The sequence below is a fragment of the Zalophus californianus genome, chromosome 1 (genome assembly GCF_009762305.2).
Source record: "Zalophus californianus isolate mZalCal1 chromosome 1, mZalCal1.pri.v2, whole genome shotgun sequence".
Lineage (NCBI taxonomy): Eukaryota > Metazoa > Chordata > Mammalia > Carnivora > Otariidae > Zalophus > Zalophus californianus.
In genome coordinates this window covers 197,294,590-197,320,035 of record NC_045595.1, presented here as the reverse complement: position 1 = coordinate 197,320,035, position 25,446 = coordinate 197,294,590, and the positions used below count along the sequence as shown (strand labels likewise).

The following is a 25,446-nucleotide window of genomic DNA, read 5'->3' as shown; positions in this document are numbered from 1 at the left end:
CGATGGTATTTTATTAAGGCAGCCCCAGCAAAATAAGATATTATTGTTGGTATTGTTTTTGTAATTTTACCCTTCCATGAATCTCAAATTCTTAGGAATATCGTTTCAATTTATTATGGTGCAGTTTTGTCTTGCAAGAGGGTAAAACATGCTTCTTTTTTACCTCCTAGCACAATACGGACATTTAATCAATATTTGTTGAAACCTAGGGATACAGAAGAAATTGCCAGAAAGACCACTGGGAAATTCTAGGTCAAGAAAACACTTCAACACAGTCCCAACAGACAAATTGGCAACTGTCTGACTGTTGATACTAAAGCCAAACTTGAAAAACAAGATTCATTTTGACAGAATTTGTTTTACAAAGGACCATTTTTCTTTATAGATTTTATTCTGTGAACAGGGATCATCATTTCCTCTCTTTTTGTCATTCTCCATTTCACTCTTGTCATTATTATTGCCCCACTTCCGGGGATTTTTCTCTCCACCTCCTCCACGCCATGAAGTTACTTCAGAGATACTTTCTGGGAACCAGTGATGTGTTCCTAGCAATCCCATTCAAGGTCCACTTGTTAGAGGAGGCAGTTAGTTAGGTTCTAACAGGACACCCAGGGACCAGCAAAGGGGAAGTCATGGCCAGCTACCGGGGAGAGTCAGAGGCCTGTCCTGGCAGTGCTCCCCAAGAAGCCGATCAAACCAATCATGCCCAAGATGGCTGCGGGCACCATGACAGGAAACCCCTGACCAAATAAGGAAGGAAAGGCAGGAATCTCTGCTTCCAAGAAATCCCCACCCCAAGTAATGAATATTTTACCACCTAGTTAACAACTGATAATAGAAGACAGAAACCCAAACCCCAGGGCGCACAGCCCACTCATGTTGTTTTAGTACCTGTTTTTGAAATACCTATGAGAGCTTTAAGAGACTGATTTCCTCCCATTTCTCCATCTCAGGCCTGAGAGCCTTCCACAGATATCCCTGCCTCCAGCTTCTCCCTGAGCATCATGACTTGACCAACAGAGAACCTCAGCATCCAAAGCTGCAGATGACAAGGAAGGGCCACACAATCCTGATTTTCTCCAGCAGAATTCCAAATACAGGTTCTTCTCCATGCTCATCATTATTACTGATTCATAGATTTAAAACAGGAAAAGCAATTCTTAGTTGATGTGTTTAGTTCTGGCTTTAGCACTAATGGTATCTCACAGTCTTGTCTTGAATTTCCTTCAACTTTGCAAAAACCTTTTTCTTCCCTGGGGGGCATTGAGTATCTTGATACTGAAAATGGAATCTTAAACAGGTTAGATTTCCTACTTTCAGCAGAAAGAAAACAACCAACCAAAAAAAAAAAAATGAAAAAAAAACTACACACACAAGAATATCTATTCTTTAAAACAAGGTAAGAATGAAACTTATTATTGTCTTAATTGGAAAAATCACCTTCCACATTAAGGGCAACAACAGGAAATGGTCTAAAATGAGAATCTCCTTGAAAATCATGGTCCCGTCAAGGCGGGTTTCATAACAGAAAACATTTGTGTAACCTCAGCTCGAGCACTTTCCACTTGTGAATATCATGGTATGCTCTGTGGGGAGTGTTAACGAATACATCTGTTTGCCTCCCTGCACAGCTGAATAATATCTGAAAACAGCTCTGTTTTTCCCATTTCAGAAAAAGACCCAGTGAATGCTCGCTGATGAACAGTGTTGAGTTATGTAAGTTCCTTCACCTGGCCTCTTGAACTAACACTGAAAGATTCAGGAGTCCCTCAACACCTGCTGGAATTCAAGGACATATTGTTTACTTTGGAGCTATAAAGTACCCAGGTAGACATTTTTTATCCCAACTTCTGTTCATTTTCAGACACTGGGAATCATTACTACTCTTATTGATAAACAAGGCTGTCCTTGCTTTAGACTTCCTGGGTTATCTGTCGGGACTTCCTACGGGGGAGGGAGACACTACACCAGCCTATTGCCAGACATGTAGCCTTAAAAGGTCCATTTACTTCTTTCTAAAGAGCCTAGAAAAGGCAGTAAAGGCTGTAATCGGCTACCTCCATGCCTCATGGCTGTTCCAAGCCACCAAAGATTTACCTGCTATGTCACCGCAAAGAGAAGCAGTTTCAGCAGTTTCCAAACTCATCACAGATTTGTTTGTTGCTTGCTGACTCAGGTAAGATCAGACAAATGTGTTCACTCAGCCACTCTGATTCCAAGAACTGAATTCTGATGTTTTGCCCTGTTCCCCATCCTCATTTTAGCAGCAGCCCCCAAAATAGATGCTTCCTCTTGATTCAGCCCCATTATTAGATTTGTATTCTCCCCTCTCTACTGCTTTTACACCAGATGTTTGAGATACCTTTGCCATAGTGACATCAACTGGAAATAGTTGGAACTGGAATCTCAAAGGATCACAGAAAACTCCAAGTTCATATTTTTCAATGTTATTTAGAACTACTACTCAAATAATCCCCATTTAAGTACCACAAAAATACTCCCAGCTGGATTTGAAAAAGGGACCTTTTAAATGCCAATATAAATAATAAAAATATTTTTTATTATAAAAATGACCACGAGAACTAACTAGTCCATATTTTTTGGCTCATACTTTGGAAAACAGACTAGCAACAATGAGATGAGAGATTCTTAAGCTGACCCTCATGTTTTTTTATGTTTTTTAAAAAAGATTTTATTTATTTGTCAGAGAGAGAGAGAGCACAAGCAGGGGGAGCGGCAGGCAAGTCCCCTTCTGAGCAAGGAGCCCAATGCGGGACTCGATCCCAGGACCCTGGGATCGTGACCTGAGCCAAAGGCAGATGCTTAACCGACAGAGCCATCCAGTCATCCCTGACCCTCACATTTTTTAAAAAGTAGACTTCTAAATAAGTGAATCACACAAATTAGCAGGCAATTAATACTTTTGGATAACTTTATTGGAATAGCCACTTTTAGGCAAATACATATTTTGAAATCAGCTTATATGTAAGGTATCAAAAATGCAAGAGAGCTACAAATATGCACGAATCTTGGGTGTTCTCTGTCTTCTGGGAATTTACAATACAACTAGAGAAAGCTATTTACAACACAACTGGAGAAAACCCAAAAAATATAGGGTGCGTCAAGTGCCATAAAAGAAGAAAATCAGTTAGCATTTGAGTTGGAACTTGAAGACTAAGTTTTTGTTTGTTTTTTTTAATCATGCAACTAAGCAATGCTCTATTATGTTTAATTCCCGTAGGTAATCTTAAGCTTCATCCTGGAATGAGGCGTGCTTTCGAAGTTTGTTTTCCGGGACCAAGGCAGCCTTGAGTTGCTAGTCTCATGAGTTACACGAATTCCACCTCTATGGCTCGTGGAAGCACCACCCTCCTTTGGCCCTGCGTGAACTCTGAAGATTGTTCTCTGTGCTCCTGTCAGGTGGCTCTGTCCTCAGCGTGGGGAGCCCCCACACAGGAGACCAGTGCTCAGCTGAAGAGCCTGGGGCTCCCTGCATGGTCTGTCTCAGGGCAGCCCTGTTCTCTCTGGGAGGGTGCTCTGTCTCAGCTTCCCAGTCACGTCCCTCTGTGTTCCCATGCCCCGCCCTGAGTTGTGTGCCTGCCTCTCAGCCCGAGCAGTAAACTGGGCAATCCTCCAGCTTACCTCCTCTGTTTCCTCCTCTTGGGATCTGGGTCCTGTGGGGCACCTGGGTGGCTCAGTTGGTGAAGTGTCTGCATTGGGCTTCCTGCTCAGCAGGAGTCGGCTTCTCCCTCTCCCTCTGCTGCTTCCCCTGCTTGCACGCTCTCTCTCTCTCTCTGTCAAATAAATACATACATACATAAAATCTTAAAGAAAAAAAAATGATCCTTGTCTTGTGCTGCCTCATGTCCAAATCTGAAAAATGTTTCACATTTTTTCTTCCCCTGCTTTTACATTTGTTTAAGGAGGGATGATAACTCCAGTCCCTGTGTCTTAGTTCATTCAGGCAGCTATAAGAACGCACCACAGGGGCGCCTGGGTGGCTCAGATGGTTGGGCGTCTGCCTTCGGCTCAGGTCATGATCCCAGAGTCCTGGGATCGAGTCCCGCATCGGGCTCCCTGCTCCTTGGGAGCCTGCTTCTCCCTCTGCCTCTCTCTCGCTCTCTCTCTCTCTGTGTCTCTCATGAATAAATAAATAAAATCTTTAAAAAAAAAAAAAAAGAACGCACCACAGACTGGGTGGCTTATAAACAACAGAAATTTATTCTCAAAGTTCTGGAGGCTGGAAGTCCAAGACCAGAGTGCCTGCATGGTTGGGAGAGGGCCCTCTTCCATGTGTCTTCACCTGATGGAAGGGGCCAGCGAGCTCTCTCAGCCCCAATACGGGCATTAATCTCACTCATGGGGGTTCCTCCCTCATGACCTACTCAACTTGCACCTCCTAATCCCGTCACCTTGGGTAGTAGGATTTCAACACATGAATTTGGGGAGGACACAAACATTCAGACCATAGTACCTCTGACTCCATCTTGACCGTGTTTGGAAATGCGACTAAAGTAATATATTTTCACTGTAGAAAATTTGGAATATACACATTTGTAAAAATCATAATTCTATCATCTTGAGATAATGAATGTTTATATTTTAATGAATTACTTTCTAATTCTTCAAAAGTCATCCACAGATATACTGAAATGTAAACACACACACAAACACACAATGTCAGCTGGGAGGCTTTCCACTCCTAAGATTCAGGTATGTTTCTTGGTTGGTTGCCTCCAAATCTACCTATTCCGTGCACCTGTACTTGAGGCGGCGACTGCAGGTGCACGCAGGGGACAGGGAGGGCTATATCCTATAGCAATGCCAGCCTCTTAGAATTGCACATTGAGTATTCAACTTGCTACAAGATTCTGCAACTCAGCCTTCACAGACACCATGCTCAGCTTTCCTCTCTCTCTTATTTTCTGGGCCAAGAACAACAGAATTTTATCTGCTTATACAGAGCACTTCCACTGTCCTCAAAACCCACCTTTAGGCTCCGTTCTAGACCTTTTTTCAAGTGCCCAAAGTCATGAAGATTCTGAAGAGAGTAAAAAGAAGTGGAAGGAAAAGGAAGGATAAAAAGAAAAAACTTGTCAATCAAAGGGAACAGAGTGAAGAAATAGAGCCCCTAACCACACTCCACCCCAAAAGGAGACACTAAAGTGATCTGGCTATCAGCTTTTGGGGAAAGGAGAAAATATAGGAAGATTTACTCCAGGAAACCAGTATCGTATATCTGGAGTAAAGATTTCCAAAGCACAACATTAACTCCTTCAGATTTCTAGGATGATATTTAATAAGCTGAGATAATCATGGACTTTCAGAAGGAGTACACCCAGCTTCCACGGTGTATCTGATTTACTCTGAGTAGGTCCCACAGGGTGGGACCAAGTTCAGCTATTTCTCATCTGAGAGAGAACACTCAGGATCATTCTGTTTCAAAGAAATTGCCAATGACTTGAAAACCAAAGAGCCAAAGGGCATTCCGATATCTTCACAGATGACGTGAAAATGTAGAAAATAAGCTTACTTGGCTTATCTTTGCAAAGATACTTGGCATTATTTATTTCTCAACAGGGATGAGATGAGCTAATTTTTACACAAGAAGGAAACAGGAGAGAATTTTTTTCCCCAGCAGCATGAAAGTTTACCAAATACGTATCATGGAATATTTCAGACCTAAATCCCCGCAGCTGAAAGATTTCACCTCTGAAAGCTTTCTGACTTCCTGTTTGCTAAATTCTTCTGAAGCGTATGGCTCTTAGAGTTCATTGCTTTGCTTCGGTACTGAGAATTTGACAAGAGCTTGTCATTAGGATTCTGCTGGACAGCTGCTTTTTCTCCAGCTTGTGGAACAAGAAAGGTTAAGATGAATTTTGAGTCCACGAATATATCTTAGCGGGAGGGTAATCCTGCCATTTCTAGAAATCCGTGCCTTTTAAAAGTCTTGACTTAAAAAATGGATTACCACAGATTGTCTAATCCCTTTCAAACCTAAACCAGTGATATCAGTCAAGATGTTTTCATAAGGAGATATGGGATCAATCAATACAACAACCTAAAATTTCTATTTAGGAGAAAATATTTGATGCAGAATAGTTTCTACCAAGTTACTTCTAAGGTTGATTTTAAAAGGTGTATAAAAGCCAAATATATTAAAGAAAAAGAATTAAGCATTAAAGTGGTGAAATGCTGTTTTCCTGTGATTACTGTTATCCAAATATGAATCCCTTCATTGAGCATGGTCCACACCTTAACATGCTTCTAAATAAAAGAGAGAGAGGGGCACCTGGGTGGCTCAGTTGTTAAGCGTCTGCCTTTGGCTCAGGTCATGATCCCAGGGTCCTGGGATCAAGCCCCGCATCAGGCTCCCTGCTCCGCGGGAAGCCTGCTTCTCCCTCTCCCACTCCCCCTGCTTGTGTTCCTGCTGTCGCTATCTCTCTCTCTCTGTCAAATAAATAAATAAAATCTTTAAAAATAAATAAATAAATAAAAGAGAGAGAGAGAGAAATAAAGAGAGAAAGAAAGAAAAAGAAAGAAGGAAAGAAAGAAAAGATTTCCTCGCAAATTTTGTGTCTTATGTCAGAAAGAGAAAATGTCTTACATGGATTTTTTTTCTAAGATTTTATTTATTTATTTTAGAGAGAAAGCAGGGCAAGGAGCAGAGGGAGAGGACAAGCAGACTCCTCACTGAGCACAGAGCCCAACACGGGGCTGGATCACTACAACCCTGAGATCATGATCTGAACCAAAATCAAAAGTTGGCTGCTCAACTGACTGAGCCTCCCAGGCACCCCATCCTAAATGGATTTTTTAAATCAACAAGTAGACATAATTTTCCTATTAAATAGATAAACACGTGATCAATAAGATTATTTCTGATATATTCAATTTCTTTTTTATCTATTTCCTGATGCCATATTGATGCTACCAATAATGGGTTTCAGCAGATCCAAGCTTCAATGGAATATAACCTAAATAACCACAGGAAAAAAGCAGTTTTCTAGTATAATAATTTTTCTTGATCTATAAGTAAAGTGATATGCCATTCACCATGTATTTTGAGGACCAGGGCCACTAACAAAGCATTTCTTATACGTTGAGGTCTATTTCATACAGTTCTTCTCTCATTTATGCCTGCCCCTCTGCCCCAATTTTCCATTCAGTGAAAGATGATCCTCACACACATTATTGCCTGTAACTTTCAGTCCCCTTGCTCTCCACCAGCGCCACCCCCCTTCCCCAACACACAATTACTGGAAGAAGGGAAACCGGAACTTTTTATATCAAATGAAATGGTCCTAGATTAGGAGTCACGAGACCGGGTTCTCACCCTCACCCTGCCCCTTGTGTTCAATGTAACCCTCATCAAATCACTTAACCTCTCCTGACATTTATTTATCCATTTTAAAGAAATGGAAATCAAAATAATGAAATATAATTTGTGACCTATTACATTAAGGATTTGAGTGTCTGATTATTTGTGGTGTTCGACAACGTGTGTAGAAACAGGCATTCTCATCCCTTGTTCATGGCAGTATAAATTGATTCAACCCTTTGGTGGGCAATTTTACAGTAGGTGGTCAGGGAGGGAAGAGGAAGGGGGCCAAAATCAAGCATTGGTCACCCAACCAACTGAGTCACCCAGGCCCTCCCCCACCGAAATATTTTTAAGTTAATACTAGATAACACATTATTTCATCTCTAAATACTTCAGTATACATTTTTAAAAAATAAAGATCCATTCATCCCTTGCTCCTTCCTTCTTCCCTCCCTCCCTCCCTCCCTCCCTTCCTTCCTTCCTTCCTTCCTTCCTTCCTTCCTTCCTTCCTTCCTTCCCTCCCTATAACCACAAAACTATTACCACACCTTAAACAATTAACAGAAATTCCATAATATTTAAAAATATCCAATCCAATTTCCCTGATTGCTTCAATTTCTTTTACAGTTTATTTGTTGAAATTAGGATCCAAACAAAACCACACATTTCATTTCGTTGATTAAAAGACTCTTAATATATGTCAATTATACCTCAGTTTAAAAAAACTCTTAAATCTCTTTTAATCTATACATTCTCCTTCCTCTTTTTTTCATATAATTAATTTTTTCTTTGCTTCTATCTGTTGTTTTCATTTGTATTTTGCTAATTGTATCCATGTAATGATGATTTCTGTTTCATATGTTTCCTATAAACTGAGACTTATTTCTAGGAGATTTATCAGATTTAGGTTCAACTTACTTTTTGTCAAGAACAGTCTTTTCGGGGCACATAGCTGGTTATCTCTTTTTGTGTGATATTAAGATAGATCCGTGCCTTCAGGTATTGTCCTTTATCAAATGCCTCACCAACTTTTCACTTAATGTTTTCAGCATTTGTTGGTGATGATTGCCTAGATCCATTACCTTACAAAGGGCTGTATAACAGCATTTTATAAAACATCATTGACTTTTGGGGGGAGCAGGAAGAGGTAGGGAGGGAGAGGGAGAGAGGAAATCCTAAGCAGACTACATGCTCAGCAAAGAGCCCTACACAGAGCTTGATCCCACAACCCTGAGATCATGACCTGAGTCAAAATCAAGAGTCGGACTCTCAACCGACTGAGCCACCCAGGTGCCCCTAAAACATTATTGACTTATATGATTTTAGAGATGCGTGGACCTCTAAAAAATTTAGTGTTAAATCTCTCACTTTGGATAAGACAACTAAAAGCCAGGAGAAATGAGAAAGGTACTCAGTGTTTGCAATTCTTCTTTGTTAGAAGTATTAAACACATCTCCCTTGCAGTGACTACAGATGTGACAGCAAACGGCTGTTGAGACGCTCCTCAGTGAAAAGCACCAGCACTGGCTTCAAGTCTAGCTTGGTTTTATACAATTGACCTTGATCAGCTCGTCTGACCAGTCTGTGCTTCAGTTTCTTCATCTATAAAAGGGGTAATAGTCCTAATTCAAAGGGTTGAGAGAAATAAACAAGAATGCAAATAAAGGGCTTGGCATAGCATAAGGGATCAGATTTAGCCATTATTTAGTTAGTCACTCATTCAGCCATTCAACGACATTTTATCATCTTTAAAAGAATTGATCATTTTACAATGTGTTATCATTTTATCATTAAATGAGATGAGTGCCAATTTGCACAATAGAGAACTGGATTCTGTGGAGGGTAGTTTTTCTTTTCCAGACCCTTGCACTTATTTCATGTTACATAATTGTAAGATGTTTTCACGTACATGATTTCATTTAATCATCTCAATAGACATGCACTGCAGGCAAACGTGTCGACTATCCTAGCTTAGAAAGGAGGCCATGGAGGAAAAGAGAGGCTAAATGGCTTGCCCTAAATTACGTACCTAGTTAGTGGTAGAGCTGGGACTATCACGTATTTCTTCTGGTTCTTTACTTGACACACCACCTTACATATCCTCCACTGTTAGGTACTTCCTATTTGTTCAATCAATTGATCAATACACTTCAGGCCAATAGTAATAGGGTAGATTTTTGTACTTAAAGAATTTTCTTGAAAATAAAATATCCTCTTCATTTTGTAATCTGAGACCTGAAGACAAGAATCCTCCTACGGGATTCTTAATACATAGCCATTTTCTTAAACCACTAACGCAAGTGAACATCCTGGTTCATTTATGCCATGATGTTAAGTTGATCAATGTGCTAATGAAATGTGGATCATACCCTTACTTCTATAAAGTGACACCAACATTAGAGGTAGGAAACTTCAGTTTTCCTTTTAGAATGGGGAATATTAGAACAAATCTTTTGCATAGATTTCTAAGCAAGTGAACTAAAGAGTTGCTCATAGATAGGATCAATAGTTATCTTTAAGTGTTCTATTCCATTCCCATCTAGTCACTGTCATATCACTTATAAAAATAGCATGGGTGTTAATTGGGTGTTAGATGTGTCATGAAGACCCCAAAATCAATTACCTTGTTAGCAGATATGAGCAAGTGCTTTTCTCATATTACATAGAAATTTTCATATACCACTGACATTGCCATAATTATTTAGCTAAAACTGATGCTCATCATTTAATGACAAAACACTCTATATCAGTGTGGTCTGCCGATGAGTGTCAGTACGTGACCTTTTTGCTATCTGTCCACAGGTGGATAAGGACAGACACTGAAACAATTATAGCAATTAGAGTAATCTCATGTCTGTGAAGGCTAATAATTTTTAAAAAGTGGATATGTACTTTAACCTTTTTCATTTTATTTTTCTAGTAACTCAGTTTTTTGTTGAGGTATAATTTACATACTCTCATGCCCTCCCCCCCCATTTTAAGTGTACATTTAAATGAGTTCGGCAAATTTGTCTACCTATGTAATCATCGGCAAAGGATAATGTAGAATATACTCATCACCCCTCAAAATTTCATTGTTTCCAATATAGAAAATTACCCCCCATCCCTAACCCCAGGCAGCCACTGATCTGTCTTCTGTTCTTACAGATCAGATACACCTTTCCTAGAGTTGTTGGTGAAGCAGTTGCTCATTTCTTTTTTATTGTTTAATGGTATTTCCATTGTATGGGTATTCCATAATTTATTTATTCAGTTACAAGTTGATGGATATTTGGATTGTTCAGTTTGGAGCCATTTTGAATAAAACTGCTGTAAACCTTAGTGCGAGTCCTTCAATGGGTATGTTCTGTGTCTTTAAAAAAAAAAATTGAGAGAGAGAGAGAGAAAGAGTGGCGGGAGGGACATAGGGAGAGGAAGAGAGAGAATCTCAAGCAGACTCCCTGAAGAGCATGAAGCCCCACATGGGGTTCGATCCCAGGACCCTGGGATCATGACCTGAGCTGAAGGCAGACGCTTAACGACTGAGCCACCCAGGCACTCCTTACTGTAGCTTTAAATAGCAAATCTTTACATAGTGCAAGTTCTCTAATTTTTTCTTGAAATTGTTTTGACTATTCTGGATCATTTGCGTTTACAAAAAAATGTTATAATCAGCTTGTTTATAAAAAAAGACTCCCAGAATTTTGAATTGAACTGCACTATTCATAGATCAATTTAGAGACAATTAACACGTACAAAATTAAAGTCTTCCAATTCACAATTATGGTATAACTCTCCAGATTTTCATTTCTTAGCAATTTCCATGGTTCATTGGACAAGTCTTGCACAAATTTTGTTGTATTGGTTCTTAATTATTTCATGTTTTTTAATATTATTGTAAATGGTAACTTCTAAATTTCAATTTTCAATTATTTGTTGGTAGCATGTAGAAATAAAATTGAGTTTTGTGTATTGACCTTGTACCTTACTTTACTAATCAATTCTAGTTGTCTTTTTTTTAAGATTTTATTTATTTGACACAGAGAGAAAGCACAGGCACAAGCAGGGGGAGCGGCAGACAGAGGGAGAAGCAGACTCCCCACTGAGCAGGGAGGCTGATTTGAGACTCAATCCCAGGACCCTGCGATCATGACCTGAGCCGAAGGCAGACGCTTCACCGTCTGAGCCAATCAGGCGCCCCTCAATTTTAGTTTTTTTAAAAAATCTATTATTTAGGATTTTCAACATTTGATGTCTTCTGCAGTTTTCCTTCTTACAATATGTACGCTAATTTTATTTCACAGGCCAGGATCTTCAATATAGTGTTGAATAGAAATGGTGACGGCAGATACCTTTCTTTCCCCAAATTTTAGAAGGAAGACAAACGGTTATGATGTTAGCTGCAGGTTTTTCAGACACTCTATCACGTTAAGGAAGTTCCCTTCTAATTCTAGTTTGCTCAATTTTTATCATGAATGAAGGTGAAATTTTACTGTATACTTTTCCTACAGTTATTGGGATAATCAGCTTTGTCTCCCTGTATTGTTTAAGTTGGTGAGTTACACTGAATTACTAAATTCTCCTAGTGATTTTTTAAAAATCATTTAAATCGTGGTAAAATATACATAAAATTTACCACCTTACCCTTGTTTAAGTGTGTACAGTTCAGTAATGGAAAGTATATTCACATTGTTGTGTAATCAATATCCAGAAATTTTTCATCTTGCAAAACTGAAACTCTATACCTATTAAACAACTCCCCATTTCCCCCACTGGGAAATCATCTGTTTTCTAAGAGTTTCAGTCTGTGACACACTGGAAATAAAAAAGCTGTCCTTCACCATGGGTTTTAAAATCAGTCTAAGTGTTTTAAATCAGTTTACCTGTAGTAAAAAGCCTTTTAAAACATGTGCTTAGCTTGCAAATTAAGCTTTAAAGTCATACACACACCAAAAAAATCAGTGTTTTGGGATTACAAATATACCTAATTTTCTGATTATTTTCATTACTTCAAACTAGATAAAATTAGGTTGTGTTCTTAAAGCAGTTTGTTTCACTCAAACCATAATTTTGTAAACATGTTAATCAGAGTTTGATCATTGCTTGACCGTAAGTAACATAGAGCACCTTTTCCCCTGACCCCTTTGATTCCATATACTCTGGTCCTGGCTGAAGCATCCTGTTTTTATGCAGACAACATAAATAGGTAATTTTTTTTAGTTAAAAAAGGTTTATTAAAAATTTCTACTTAACAGTCATTGCTTGCCTTTTGACAAGTACTCAGTGTTACCATTTCTCCTGTTCCTATTCTAAAACAGTTCGGCTCTGTGGATGGGGTTTTATTTCTTTTTTTAAAAGTTTATTTATTTTGAAAGAGAGAGAGAACGTGCAAGCAGGGGAGAGGGGGAGAGAATCTCAGATTCCCTGCTGAGTGCAGAGCCCATCAAGGGGCTCAATCCCAAGACTGTTGGGAGATCATGACCTGAGCCAAAATCCAAAGTTGGATGCTCGACTGAACCACCCAGGAGTCCCTCATTTATTTTCTTAAAGACTAAACTCTAATATCTAATTTTAGTTCAGTGGGATCTGTTCTTCCCAAATGCATAGTTTTTAAGTATGTGGGACTCTCATGTATAATACAGCAGATGTAGACTGTCATATTTTCATCCAACCTAATACTCCAGGAATTTGAGACTATTTTTTTATGCAGGAAAAAAACTTCCAAAAACGCAGAAATATACTGTATAATAGTTTTATTTTTCTCATTTTACTATTTTTACATTTTATGCACAAATATTTTTTATCTGAGTAAAAATAGAAAATAACTGTTTCATGTAAAATTACAAAAAAAATAAAAACCACAAAGCAATACATAATTGTTATTATGACTGTATAAGGGTCTTTATTTAAAGAGTAAAAATGTATGCAAAAATCCTCCTTCCTTTTACAAAAGACTGAGAATATTTTTTTCTGGCAGCAAGTGAAATATCACTGAAATATCAGTATTTTTACACCTCCTAGATGTGAAGACATTAAGTTAGTCACAGGTTGTTTTATAATTGTGAATTTTAAAACATTTTTGTGCTATTTCAAAGATACACTAGTTCTTTTTAAAAGGCAGTAGCATAAAACGATGAACGTGGAAAACAGCCGACCTCACCAAAAATATTTGGAGGCACAACCCTTTAAAGAAATATCACACTTGAGTTTCACCATTAATCGGGAGAGAAAAACAACCAAACCATTTCCCTAATTAACTGACATGGATTGATACAAAAATTAATGTGATGTGATGAGTCAATCCATGTGAAGATCAACCACACACAGCAATTCTGTTTAATATGTCTGATCTTCCGATATCAACACAAATTTCCAAACTTCAGGCTAGATACTTATGAAAGTTGGTTCAATGAGAACCTCATATGGAAAAGAAGTTTTAAAACAAAAATGGACATTTCCTTATTTTTGTACTTAGACGGTACAAAAGATGACCAATCATTTTATCTTTCTTCCTTTAAATACACTGTAAATTCCCCTATGGAAAATTTATTCATAAAAACAGCAAAGAATGAATATCATGAATTATATTTTCTTTTACAACGCAAGTTCTCTTTCAATAAAAGAAAAGACTCCTGGCTTTCTGAGGATCATACTTCAAAAAGGACAATGAAAATAGTTTAATATTTAAGTTGAGAAAAAGTAACTGAAGTTTCTTGAATCAGTTGGGGAAATCAGTCTCATGACTTCACCTACATTCTGGTGCATAAAATGATGGTGACAGATGAAGAAGAAAAAGAAAAAAGCAGCAGCACCTGATCCTGTATGAGAATGATCTTTGTTCAAGTTATAATGGGGAATAAAAGAAAAACTGCCAAAGGAAGAAAAATGGAGAGAATGTGTTCTCGGAAAAAGGAATCTAAGGAATGCTTAAAGGAGAAACAGCAATAGTTTGACTTTGGAGATCTAAAAGAAATGTGGGTGTTCCTTGCCTTAAAATATATACATAATACATATAGTTGCAACATAAAGTCTGTCACCTTTGCTAAAACATTAAAATAATGTCTTCCCAAAAGCATTTTAAATATTAAAGTCAAAAATTTTAAGCTCTTGCTAACATACCAGAAGAGTTTATTTTATTGTATTTTTTAAAACTATAAGCGACTTGCCAACTCCCCAGACTGCAAGACGGTGCAGTAAAACCTTCTTTTTGGTGATCTACTTGTTCTGAACATAGAGCTTCTATATATTATTTCATATGGTTTATTCTACTCAGATATTCTTGTAGTCAGTGCCCAAATTAAACTAATAGTTTGTCAGTCTATTCCATATGTGTTTATAGAAAGGTAAAAATACAAGTTATAAGTTTTACTCTTTTTAGGCATCCACTGCAGGGTCTTAAATGACTTAAGCATATAAATGAACTGACATTACACATTGCAGTCCTACAGCCCAGCACTTCAAGTTATGATTTGAGGTTACCAGGGAAGAAAACCAGAGATCCTGCCTCTCCTGCTTGCTCCTAGGATCCCTGCCTTATGGTTCATTCCAAACCACCATCTGGGACCAGTACAGAGACCGCTAGCAATGCCTCCTTGACTTAGAACCATGGCCCTTTCCTCCAGTTAGTCAGAAGCATCAACTGAGCTCTTATAAAGCTGTTTAGGGGGATGGATTTAAAGGAAATGATGAGGGAGAAGATGCATAAAGTAATGTGTGAGAATCAATCTTCTGCCATAAGAGGATTAAAAGCTCTTTGTCAGTATCTCATGATTCGTGTATAATACCTTTTTTGTTTTAACAAAAAGAAAAAAAGCAAGCAAGCAAAAAAGAAGGACATTTCTAGCCATTTCTGTTTAGTGTTAGCTGGTGATAAGTAAAGAGTTTCATATATGAGAATCATATAATTAAAACATTTTTTAAATGAGTTATTATGTTTTAATATATCTTTCCTTTTGACTATCATTATATCTTCATATATATGTGTATAGTGGTCAACTGGACATTGTATACAGATATTTATACTCACATATATATAATATTCAAAAGGAAGAAATTAAGTAAATGGGAAATTTTGTTTTGAGAGAAGACTGCCTATACTGGAGAATTTCTTTTTAAAAACTACTGGCAAGTAATTTGCTCTTGTCTTGAAAGGTAAAGTACTGCTTACTGATTTAAAGTCTTCATTTCATCAGAAACACAATGACTATATAAGCTGCTTCTGCATAATATACTGGCAGTATAGGGCAATTTTAAAAAAGAAAGAAAGCCATACCAAACCAAACTAAACCAAACTTTTATTTTCTGGCTGAGGTATACCTTTTCAGTTTTTTAAATCTCTGACAGGAAAAACAGAGATCATTTCAGAATTTTTGTTAATAGCTGGTTTATTAGAATTAAATGCCTCTCTTAAAATAATTTAAATTCTTGGCCTGATATTATGAATAATCTATACAGAAAATCCTTAAAATTAGCTTGAGTTAAGCCAGATTTCAACCTGGATCTCCTTCTGCAGCAATGTTCTTCTGCCAGTCGACTTCGTATTGTCCTTTGCTTGCAAATATATAAATTATTTTAATAACTTGATACTCTCAGTTTAGTAATTTATTAATATTATAATTTTATTTGATATGAATATTTTAGCTCTGCTTGATTAGATGAAACAGGCACACATGCTTTAGCTATGAAAAATTCCATTTTCTGGTTCTATGTAAAGCAACATCTAAAGCAGCAGAGAGGGGAAACAGTTATATTTTCAAAAATAGTTAAGCCAGACTGTTTCCTGGAGATACTTCATTTATTTTTCATCCTCAGATGCTACTGGCTATTTTTGGTAGGGCTAGACATTAATACTGACCAGTTTAGCTTTCCTGACTGTTAACAAACTATCCCACAATGAACCTGACTTCGTGCTGAAGACATTGTGGTGATCCTTAACATACACATATTCTAAAATATATGCTCAAAGTAAAAAGATCCAAATTCACAAGAGTATGAAATATTTATAAAAAAATCATGCGTCAGATTGTACAGTCTAGAAATAAAAGAAGATTCAAATTCAGTAATAAAGGTAAGAGCAATACTTGCTCTAATATTTAAGAAAGACCTCGGGCTCCCAGAAGATCCTGGGCTCAATTCTCCTTTTCCGTCTGCAGGGAAGCAGTGGCCAGGGCTACTGCTGTGACCGGCTGGGCAATCCCGTGGAGCTGCATCTTTGCAAGTTTCTTCTGTTCACATTCTGTGACCAAACGGTTCAACTCTGCTGCACTGTATCCAATAAGAGTCTTCAAGTCACAGACAAACTTGTACACAAATCTCTTGCCTTGAACTTTACAAATCATGTCCCCATCATAATAATACCTTTAAAAAGAAAAACATGTTAGGACTATACAAAAAATACAGAATTTGGATTTCTTAGAATAGTTCACAAATCCTTCCATAAGCAGGAGCCTAGTACTGTATTTCCCTGATAGCAATTAACACTGAAGTTATATAGAAATATTTAATGTTAGTATCCAAGGAAACTTCAAAGCATTGCTTACTAAAATTTCAATGTTCAGTATTCTAAAACTCTATATGCTGAATTTTCAAACCATATTTCAACAATTATGATAAGATATTGATTTAAAAATGAACATTATTGAAACAAAACAAAAAACCTTGGGTGCAGTAATAGAACCTAAGAACATGGGCTTGGAGTCAGAATGTCAAGATTCAAAATCCAGTGTCTCAACTTTGTGATTTTGTCCACATGAAAGTCACATTTTCTCTAAGACTTTATTCCTCGTCTATACAATGAGGACAAAAACATTACTTACCCTCATAGAATTGTTGGGAATTAAAAGGATTGTCTCTGCAAAGTGCTCACTTAAGCACACAATGACTGGCACATAGCCCTCTATAAAATATGTTAATAATTAAGAACCTACATAAAAGGAGAAATTTGTAATACATATATTCTATGGACTGTGGGAATGTCCACTTCTTTTCTGCATTGTACAAAATCCCTTATGTTGTAGCCACGCCTTTGCCGTCATTTAATATGTAAAGGCTCTCCTTTCAGTGAAATTCTCCAAATCTAATATGGAGCCTCAAAAGTTTAAGTAAAGGGCTAGAAGAAAGACAGGATACAGAAAACCAAGGAAGAGGAGATCATAAAGAAACAAGGTTTCTATACCTACACAGACAAATCTGGAGAAGCCCCTCTAGATGTCTGGTTTACTGCTGCTATGTATGGAGATGGGAATAGAGCTGGATTTACATTTACTTTGGAAAACAGAGTTTATTTACTGTTATGTGCTGCCAATTCCAATAAAAGGAAAAAAGGTAAGTCAAGACTTTTATAGGCAGGAGGACTGTTAAAGCCTTGTATTTTGTTTTGTTTTTTATTATATTTTTCCCCACCTCCTCGAAGCCTTTATTTTAAAACTGCACTACCCATTTGTACCAATTTGACAATAAGCAGTTATGAAAGGAACGACTATTTCCCAAAGTACCAAAATGCTGTAAACTACCACATTTGGCAGGATCTTATTATCAAAGTCATTCAACTTAATCAAGAGTCCATTAATGAAAAGGTGGATCTATACGCAGAAAATTAAGTCCCTTTTCCTTAATTTCTGAACAGTGAAAGTCTAACAGTCAATTATGTTCACTTTCTCAGTGAGAGATACAACACAGTGGACAGAGTTCGTGTGTTTCCTTTTGTGCCAATTACGTTTATACATAATTTAGATCTTAGCCCACAAACCACCAATTGTCTGTCATCCAGTTTAAAATGAGATTGGTATTTTAATTTCTTAAGAAAATTTCTACATAATATATAAGGCTGTAACAAATAGACACTTGAGAAAAAAGTAAGATAAAGGAAGAAAGTGGTTTTATATTTCAAGGAGGAAAATGGAGTTGGTATAATCTTATGTCTCTTGGTACGAGGTGATAAAGAGTACGAACACTAAGTTTTAATTTTACTTAGTATGTCCTTCAATCTACTAGATGCTGTCATACAACCACATATAATAGCATTCATCACATTTGTACACGCTCTAAAATGAAGAAAGTAGAAAGGTACACGGTACCTGTGTTTTCATGGGTATGATTTTGCCCCTTTTTTTTAAACTTGTGGGTTTTTTTAGCCTTTTAAATTGTGAAATATATTTCCCTAGAATCCAAGGTTCCTCCCAATCACTACCCCTGCTTCACTCTAAAAGGTTAAAAACAATCCTGTTCCATGATGGTAATTCACTGCTTGTCACCCAAACATGCATCTCTAAATGCTGTAATTTACTCTTCCTGTTTCTTGAACTTTACACTATAAATGCATTCATACAATATATACTCTCTCGGGTCTGATTCCTTTGCTGAACATTGCATTTGTGAGGTTCATCCATATCAGTGCTTGTAGCCCAGTTCATTTCCATGGACACACAGTCCACTCTTGTTTACCACAATTCATTTATTCACTCTCCTGTTGTTAGGTATTTGGTTTCTGGTTTTTGGATATTATAAATAATACTGCTATAAGCATGAGTGCGGGCATATGCATGCAATTCTGTTTGGTAGATACTGAGAGAAACTGCTGGGTTACAGGTTACATTCCTATCAAAAATGTAGAGGCATTCCTGGTCCTCTACATCCTCAACAACACCTGATACATCGGCAAGCATCTAAATTTTAGTCATCCTGAGATATACATTGTGCCATTTTATTGTGGTTTCCAACCAAGTTTCCCTGATTATGAAAGAGGCTGTGTGCCAGGGCGAACAGTCACTGGCCATGAGGATAATCTCCAGTCCGTAGTGTCTATTCATGTCTCCTGACTATTTTTTCTATTTCTTCTACTGATTTGTAAGAGTTCTTAAGTTACTTCAGACATGACTTTTATGTCAGGTTTGTGGCTTGCCTTTCACTCTCCCGACAATGGCTTTCGTTGACCAAAAAGTGCTTAATTAAATTTCTTAATTTTCTCCATCAGGATTAGTGCTGTCCATTCTGTTTGATGTCTTTCCTCACCTACCGACATCATGGAGATATTTCTAGATGCTTTCCTATTTTACTTTCCACATTTAGAGCTACAAGCTACATGGACCCGATATCTAGTATGGTATGAGGAAGGGGTCGAGTTTCACTTTTTTCCATGTGGACAGTCAACTGTCCGAGATCCATCGATTGAAAAGCAGGTCTTTTCCTCATGTCTTTTCCCCACGCCATCTTTAAGTCAAATACTCTTATATTCTTGGTTCTACTTGGGCTCTCTATTGTAATCTGTGGCCTATTTGTCTCTCCTAAGCAAACGACACACTGTCTTATTGTTGTAGCTTGGAGAGCAAGTCTTCCCACTCTGTTAATCTTCAGGTATCCTAGCTACTGTGGAACTTTATATTCCCACATAAATTTTACAATCACCATGTTAAGTTCTACAAAAAAACTTTCTGCATTGAAACATATCAATCTGAGGAGACCTGGCATCTTAATGATTAATTCTAATAATTTATCTATAATTTTGAAGGGGCTTGTATATATGCAATTATATCAACTGCCAAAAATGAGAGCTTTAATTTTCATTATATGGAAATGATCTTTAGATAGTTGGCAAAGTATGTGAGATTAAATAAGTGATAAACACACTGAAAATACAGCATTTTGGGGGCGCCTGGGTGGCTCAGTCGGTTTGTCTGCCTTCAGCTCAGGTCATGATCTCAGGGTCCTGTGATCGAGTCCCTGCTCAGCAGGGAGTCTGCTTCTCCCTCTCCCTTTGCCCCACCCCCGCCTCCCACTCATACTCTCTCTCTCATTTGCTCTCTCTCAAATAAATAAAATTTACAAAAAAGAAAAGAAAAGAAAGCATTTTAGTTACTCATGAGTGCTAAAGAAAACAGTGATTTTGGAAGAGAAAAATAATCATGCTAAAATATGTAACAGAACTTACATGATCATGATCCTAACAATGAATACTGATATAACCACCATTTCCATATAATTATGTAATTACATTAGGATGAAGGGAGAAAGAGTGTGTGTGTAGTGATGAGAGGTGAATCATAATCTCTCAGTGTGAAATTCACAATGTCCAAATGAAACATGAAGTAGCAGTAAAAGCATATTATTTAGAAATAGAGATAAATTACAGAGCTATTTCACACTATGTTCACTCTCCAAAAAAAGACATTAGTTCCATATATTCATATATCCTGCTTTTTTACTTAAATGTACATATTGAATTTCCATCACTGGGGTAAGCATAATTTCTGAGAGTAATTATGTCAAAAAAATTCATACTACTTATGTTACAAATAATTTTATTCTATTTCATTTCAATCTGTGTAAAGGTTGGATATTCAGATACAGGCAGGCTGAAGGGAAAGAAATAACAGAGATATGGGTCGACATTTTGCACATAGTTATAAAAACAGAAAATATCTGCATCTTTGCTAAAATTTTATACTCGATTCACCTATGCAAATGACAGCATCTTTATCTGTTATGTCAATGACAGAAAACTGAGAGATTAAACATGTAAGTTTTAAACAGAGTAATATATGCTTTTCAACCAGATAAAAGCAAATAATCTTGGAATCATCTTAAAAAAAAATACGTGCCTCAAAATTATTACTAAAGATCTTTGTAAAAAGTCATTTATGGGGTGCCTGGGTGGCAGAGTCGGTTAAGTGTCTGACTTGGTTTCAGCTTGGGTCGTGATCTCAGGATCAGGGGATCAAGCCCCCTCCCCCCGCACCGGCTCCGCATTGAGTGCAGAGTCTGCTAAAGTTTCTCTCTCCCTTTCCCTCTGCTCCCCCCCGCAACCCCTGCATGCTCAAGCACACACAAGCTCTCTAAAATAAATAAATCTTATTTTCCACAAGGAACCACCATCGCCTTCCCAAAAAAAAAAAAAAAGGAAAAAGAAATAAAATAAATAAATCTTAAAAAAAAAGTCACTTTTAACGTAAGTGTGAAACTTTTAGCTCTGTTTAATGAAATAAACATCTTATGAACAAGTCTTTTAATGTTTTATAACAATGTTAAACCTAGAATAAGTCATTTTTTAGAAAGGCTTGATAATAAAAAGAAATAATAAACGATAGTAATGATAAATGGTTACCTTAATGCACGACTGAGTTTCTCATAGTTCATTGTAGGCTTATTTTTACGTTGTCCCCATTTTTGTGCAACTAGTTCAGGCTGATTTAGCTTAAACTCGCCTTCATCACCGACCCAAGAAATGCAGTCTCGAGCATCCTTGTCAGTAAGAAGTTCTAGCAAAAACTGCCACAGTTGGATTTGACCATTGTTTCCTAAATTGACAAGAAGGACAAGCGTTGACCACAGTGCCATGGATTAATAGCAGGCAAAAGGCAACAAATAGGTTCTTCTCTGGGTCATCCCTCAACCATGCTAAAAACAAAATTATTTTTTTTTAACAAATGCTGTTTAAATATTGACAGAGAAATAATCTATGTTCATATTTTCATACAGTGAAATAAAACAAAATACACATGATTGACAAATTTTATAAATACCGTAAAAATACCTGTTCTGTTCCCAGGTGAACTTCTATCTTCTCCTGAAATCCTTGGAGCTCTTTGTACTTTAGCTGCCTTTGCACTACTATTTATAACTTTAATAGTAGTTGGTGTAGCAGACTGCACTGATGCTGGAATAATTTGCACAGCTGCAAAGAAAAACGGAGGGAAAATTTTTGTTTCCCTTCTAATACAAGCAGTGAAAAAAATTACTGAAAAACAAAATGCTATTAGTTTTACTGATGCCCCTCTAATTAGCTCAACAAAGGGGCCTCATTTAAAAAAAGCCTTAATCCACAGCAGTTTTGAACAAAATTACCAAAGAAGTTCCAAGAATAAGGTATGATGTTTGCATTATGGGTTGTGAATCTTTAACTTGGGGAATAAGAGTTGGTCTTATTTTCAATTAACTTAGTGGTGTATACACATTAGACAAAGAATTATAAAAACATTGGCTTTAAGAATATTTCTTCATTAGAAGTAGTTTATCAAATGTTGGGAGAAAATATGGTCAAATGAGAACTCATTCACACTCCTGGTGAGAACACCAACACCTACCACCACTTGGTGAAAAGCTGTGGTAATCCCTATTCAGGTTGGAAGGGTGGAACCCCTGTGATAAACCAGAGAATCTCACACACATTCTTACAAATACTCATTCCATGATATTCACAGAGTTTTAAAAATAACAGACAGCAGTGAAAATGAAATCATCACAAGTCTCATAACTGTTACACAAAAAGCAAGTTATAAATGGATATGTACAGTTAATTATCATTTTACCTAAAAAGTTTAAACACTGGTAAAACAATGCTATAAAGTGTGGTTGCCTCATTGGTAAAAATATAAAATATGCACAGAATGAATAATAAACATCAAATTCAGGATAGTCATTTAAAATGAGATCTACAACAGGGTAAAGTTGATATATAAAGTTTTAGGTTCTTATGGTGTACACAGATGTTAGTTACTATACTTTATTTCTTGGTATATCTAAAATACTTCATAAAAAGTTTAAAAACTAATTTTATTACCTTGCAGTGCTGAATTTTAAAAGAAAATTTCTTATTGACAAATGGGCCATATATTATGGGCATGAATACTCACGCTGATCAATTGTAACTATCTCATTCATCTGTTGTTCTTGGCTTGCCAACACATCTGAAGAACACACATAAAAATTTTTGTTTACATCTACCCCAGCAATGCAAACTCAAGTTAGTAAAACTCAATTCAAATGACCAACCAAATAAACTAAAAAGCAAAACATTAAATAAAACTTACTGGCACAATAACCTAAAAAATACTCGATAGTCACTTTGCAAAGATATTTTTAAGAGAAATAACAGATGGAGAGCTCTAATTCTTTTAATGTTAAGAAATACTAGGAAAATGGAGTTACTTTTTACAATTTACAGTATAAAAGAGCAGTTCAGATTCCGAGTTGGATAGTACCATAACATAAACATCTATATCTAAATCTATCTGTATAAAACCATTTAAAACATGGAAATCTTCAAGATCAAATCAAAGATGAGCACGTATACCACACTGAAATTGCTTATACATTTGTTAGATATGCATTTGCAGTCAAGATGACGGAGAGATGGTCATAACTTACTAATCTAACAGATTGAATAAAAGATTTGAATAAAACTGCTTTAACTTTTTTTTTTAAGATTTTATTTGAGAGAGAGAGAAAGAGAGGGAGAGAGTGAGTCAGGGGAGGGGCAGAGGGAGAGAGAATCTCAAGCGGACTCTGCTGAGCAGAGAGCCCCGCGATTTTATGACTCTGAATCAGGACCTGAGCTGAAATCAAGAGCCGGATGCTTAACTGACTGAGCCACCCAGGCCCCACAAGACTGCTTTAACTTTATAATGCTCCTTAAAGATAGCTAAATTTTCAATAAAACTGTAGTCGTCCTAAAAGTCACAAGTGAATGAAATAATGTAACGATGGCTACAAATATAGCTCTCAACATGAGAGTTACACTGTAAAAGGTCCTAATATAAACTCCTTAGAGATCCATTCTTTACTCATCTGTTGCTATCCCCTACTCAAATGCTATTCTTTATTTCTTAAATGAGAATTCCTATTTCCCAGTCTCTAATACTTCAGCCTATTTATTTAGTGCCTATCATAGATTAGATGCTTTTCTCGTGAAGCTGTACCCACCAGCGATCATCCGTGTACTGAGTGAGTCCTAGCCTGGCCCCCGAGCACAGTTTTACTTGTGGTGCCATGCCAGGATCCAGTTCCAGACACACACAGCTGGAAAGGACTGAGAAACTTTTAAAGAGAAGTCTAAACCCTACCTGTCAGATGGGGGCTTTCTTTGGGGGTTTATACAGTTATATGGGACTAGCCTGAGATCTTGGTTCTGATCTTAGCACTCACTTATTGGCTGTGTGACTTTGGTAAATTATTCAACCAACTTAAGCATTAATTTCCTCATGTTTAAATGAGATATCCCCACCTACCACCTCATGAGGCTGCTATAAGGATTAAAGGAAAATGTTTTCAAAAAGCACAGTGCTTGAAACATAGCTTAACTTTTCAGTAAACTGGAGATGTTACTGCTTCATCCAGATTCCTAATTCTGAGCATTCTCCCCACTTCAAGCAAATGAATAGATACACAAGATTCCTCCGCTCCCCATACTAGGAAAAGTCTGAAAAAGCTTGAAAGATTGAGAAGCGCTAGGAGAACCAGAGACAACCACAACAAAGTGCTGCCGTGGGGGAGAGAGCAAAACCCACCAATTTTAAACTGTAGTCTAAACACTGTCTTTGCCCTAATCTTGACAGTTCCTACAAGGATACCTCTCAGTACACATGACTCACATGTTAAAAACCTGAAACAATTCAAGAGTTTTCCTTATTTATCTGAAATGTAGAAAAAAAAAAAAAACCCTGTGAAACCAAGGACAAAACTTTAATCAGAACATTTAAATTATTTATCTAATAAGAAAAACTAGAAATAAACCCTGTAAATGTAATGAATGCAGTAAGACTTCCAGTGTCAATATACACTTTTCCTCTCTAATATTTAAGAGATTCCATGAAAGAGAAACTATAATCAATGAAGGAAAGCTTCTTTCCAGAGCTCATTTCTTATTCAGCAGCAGAGAATGCACCCCAGATGAAAACCCTAAGCCTCCAAATACCTGCGGAAAATCCCTCCAACCAGAGCTGTTCCTTTACTGGGCACATAATAGAACCAACCCTACCGGTTACCTTTTAATCCATAACCATTATAAAAACAAAGTCAGAGTTTGTCTTATTCACACATTCTGAAAAGTACGTGGGTCTGGCTAGCATTTCTGGCCTGTAGAATGGTGTTAGGGAACAGGTTACTGCTACAATACTTTAACAGATAGTCACTGAAATATAAGATGGATTAAAATTCAAACAAAATAATTTACATTTCTTTGAGCTTTTTGTTGGTCAGCCAAGTAGTTTCTATTTTCTATATACAGTCACTTAATCATAATAATAATGTCTGTGGAACCAACCTGGAAATACTTATAATTAGCAGACCTCAAAACAGAGGACTGCACACTTACACTTCTTTTTCTCTTAAGATCCCATTCAATTAAAAGAAATTTTAGAAGGTTTAATTCC

At 37.0% G+C, this 25,446-nt stretch overlaps 1 protein-coding gene across 3 annotated transcripts in view; it reads right to left on the bottom strand.

The window, feature by feature from the left end:
• Nucleotides 1-13,182: 13,182 nt before the first annotated feature.
• Nucleotides 13,183-25,446, bottom strand: part of GABPA (GA binding protein transcription factor subunit alpha) — a 35,166-nt gene continuing 22,902 nt past the window's right edge. For all 3 annotated transcript variants that reach the window (XM_027582871.2, XM_027582870.2, XM_027582873.2), the window contains exons 7-10: nt 22,930-22,983; nt 21,831-21,971; nt 21,402-21,594; nt 13,183-16,660 (exon numbers count right to left, since the gene is read on the bottom strand). In XM_027582871.2, the coding sequence (XP_027438672.1) occupies nt 16,432-16,660; nt 21,402-21,594; nt 21,831-21,971; nt 22,930-22,983 (617 nt within the window). In that variant the 3' untranslated portion in view covers nt 13,183-16,431. The remainder of the gene's footprint in view (nt 16,661-21,401; nt 21,595-21,830; nt 21,972-22,929; nt 22,984-25,446) is intronic.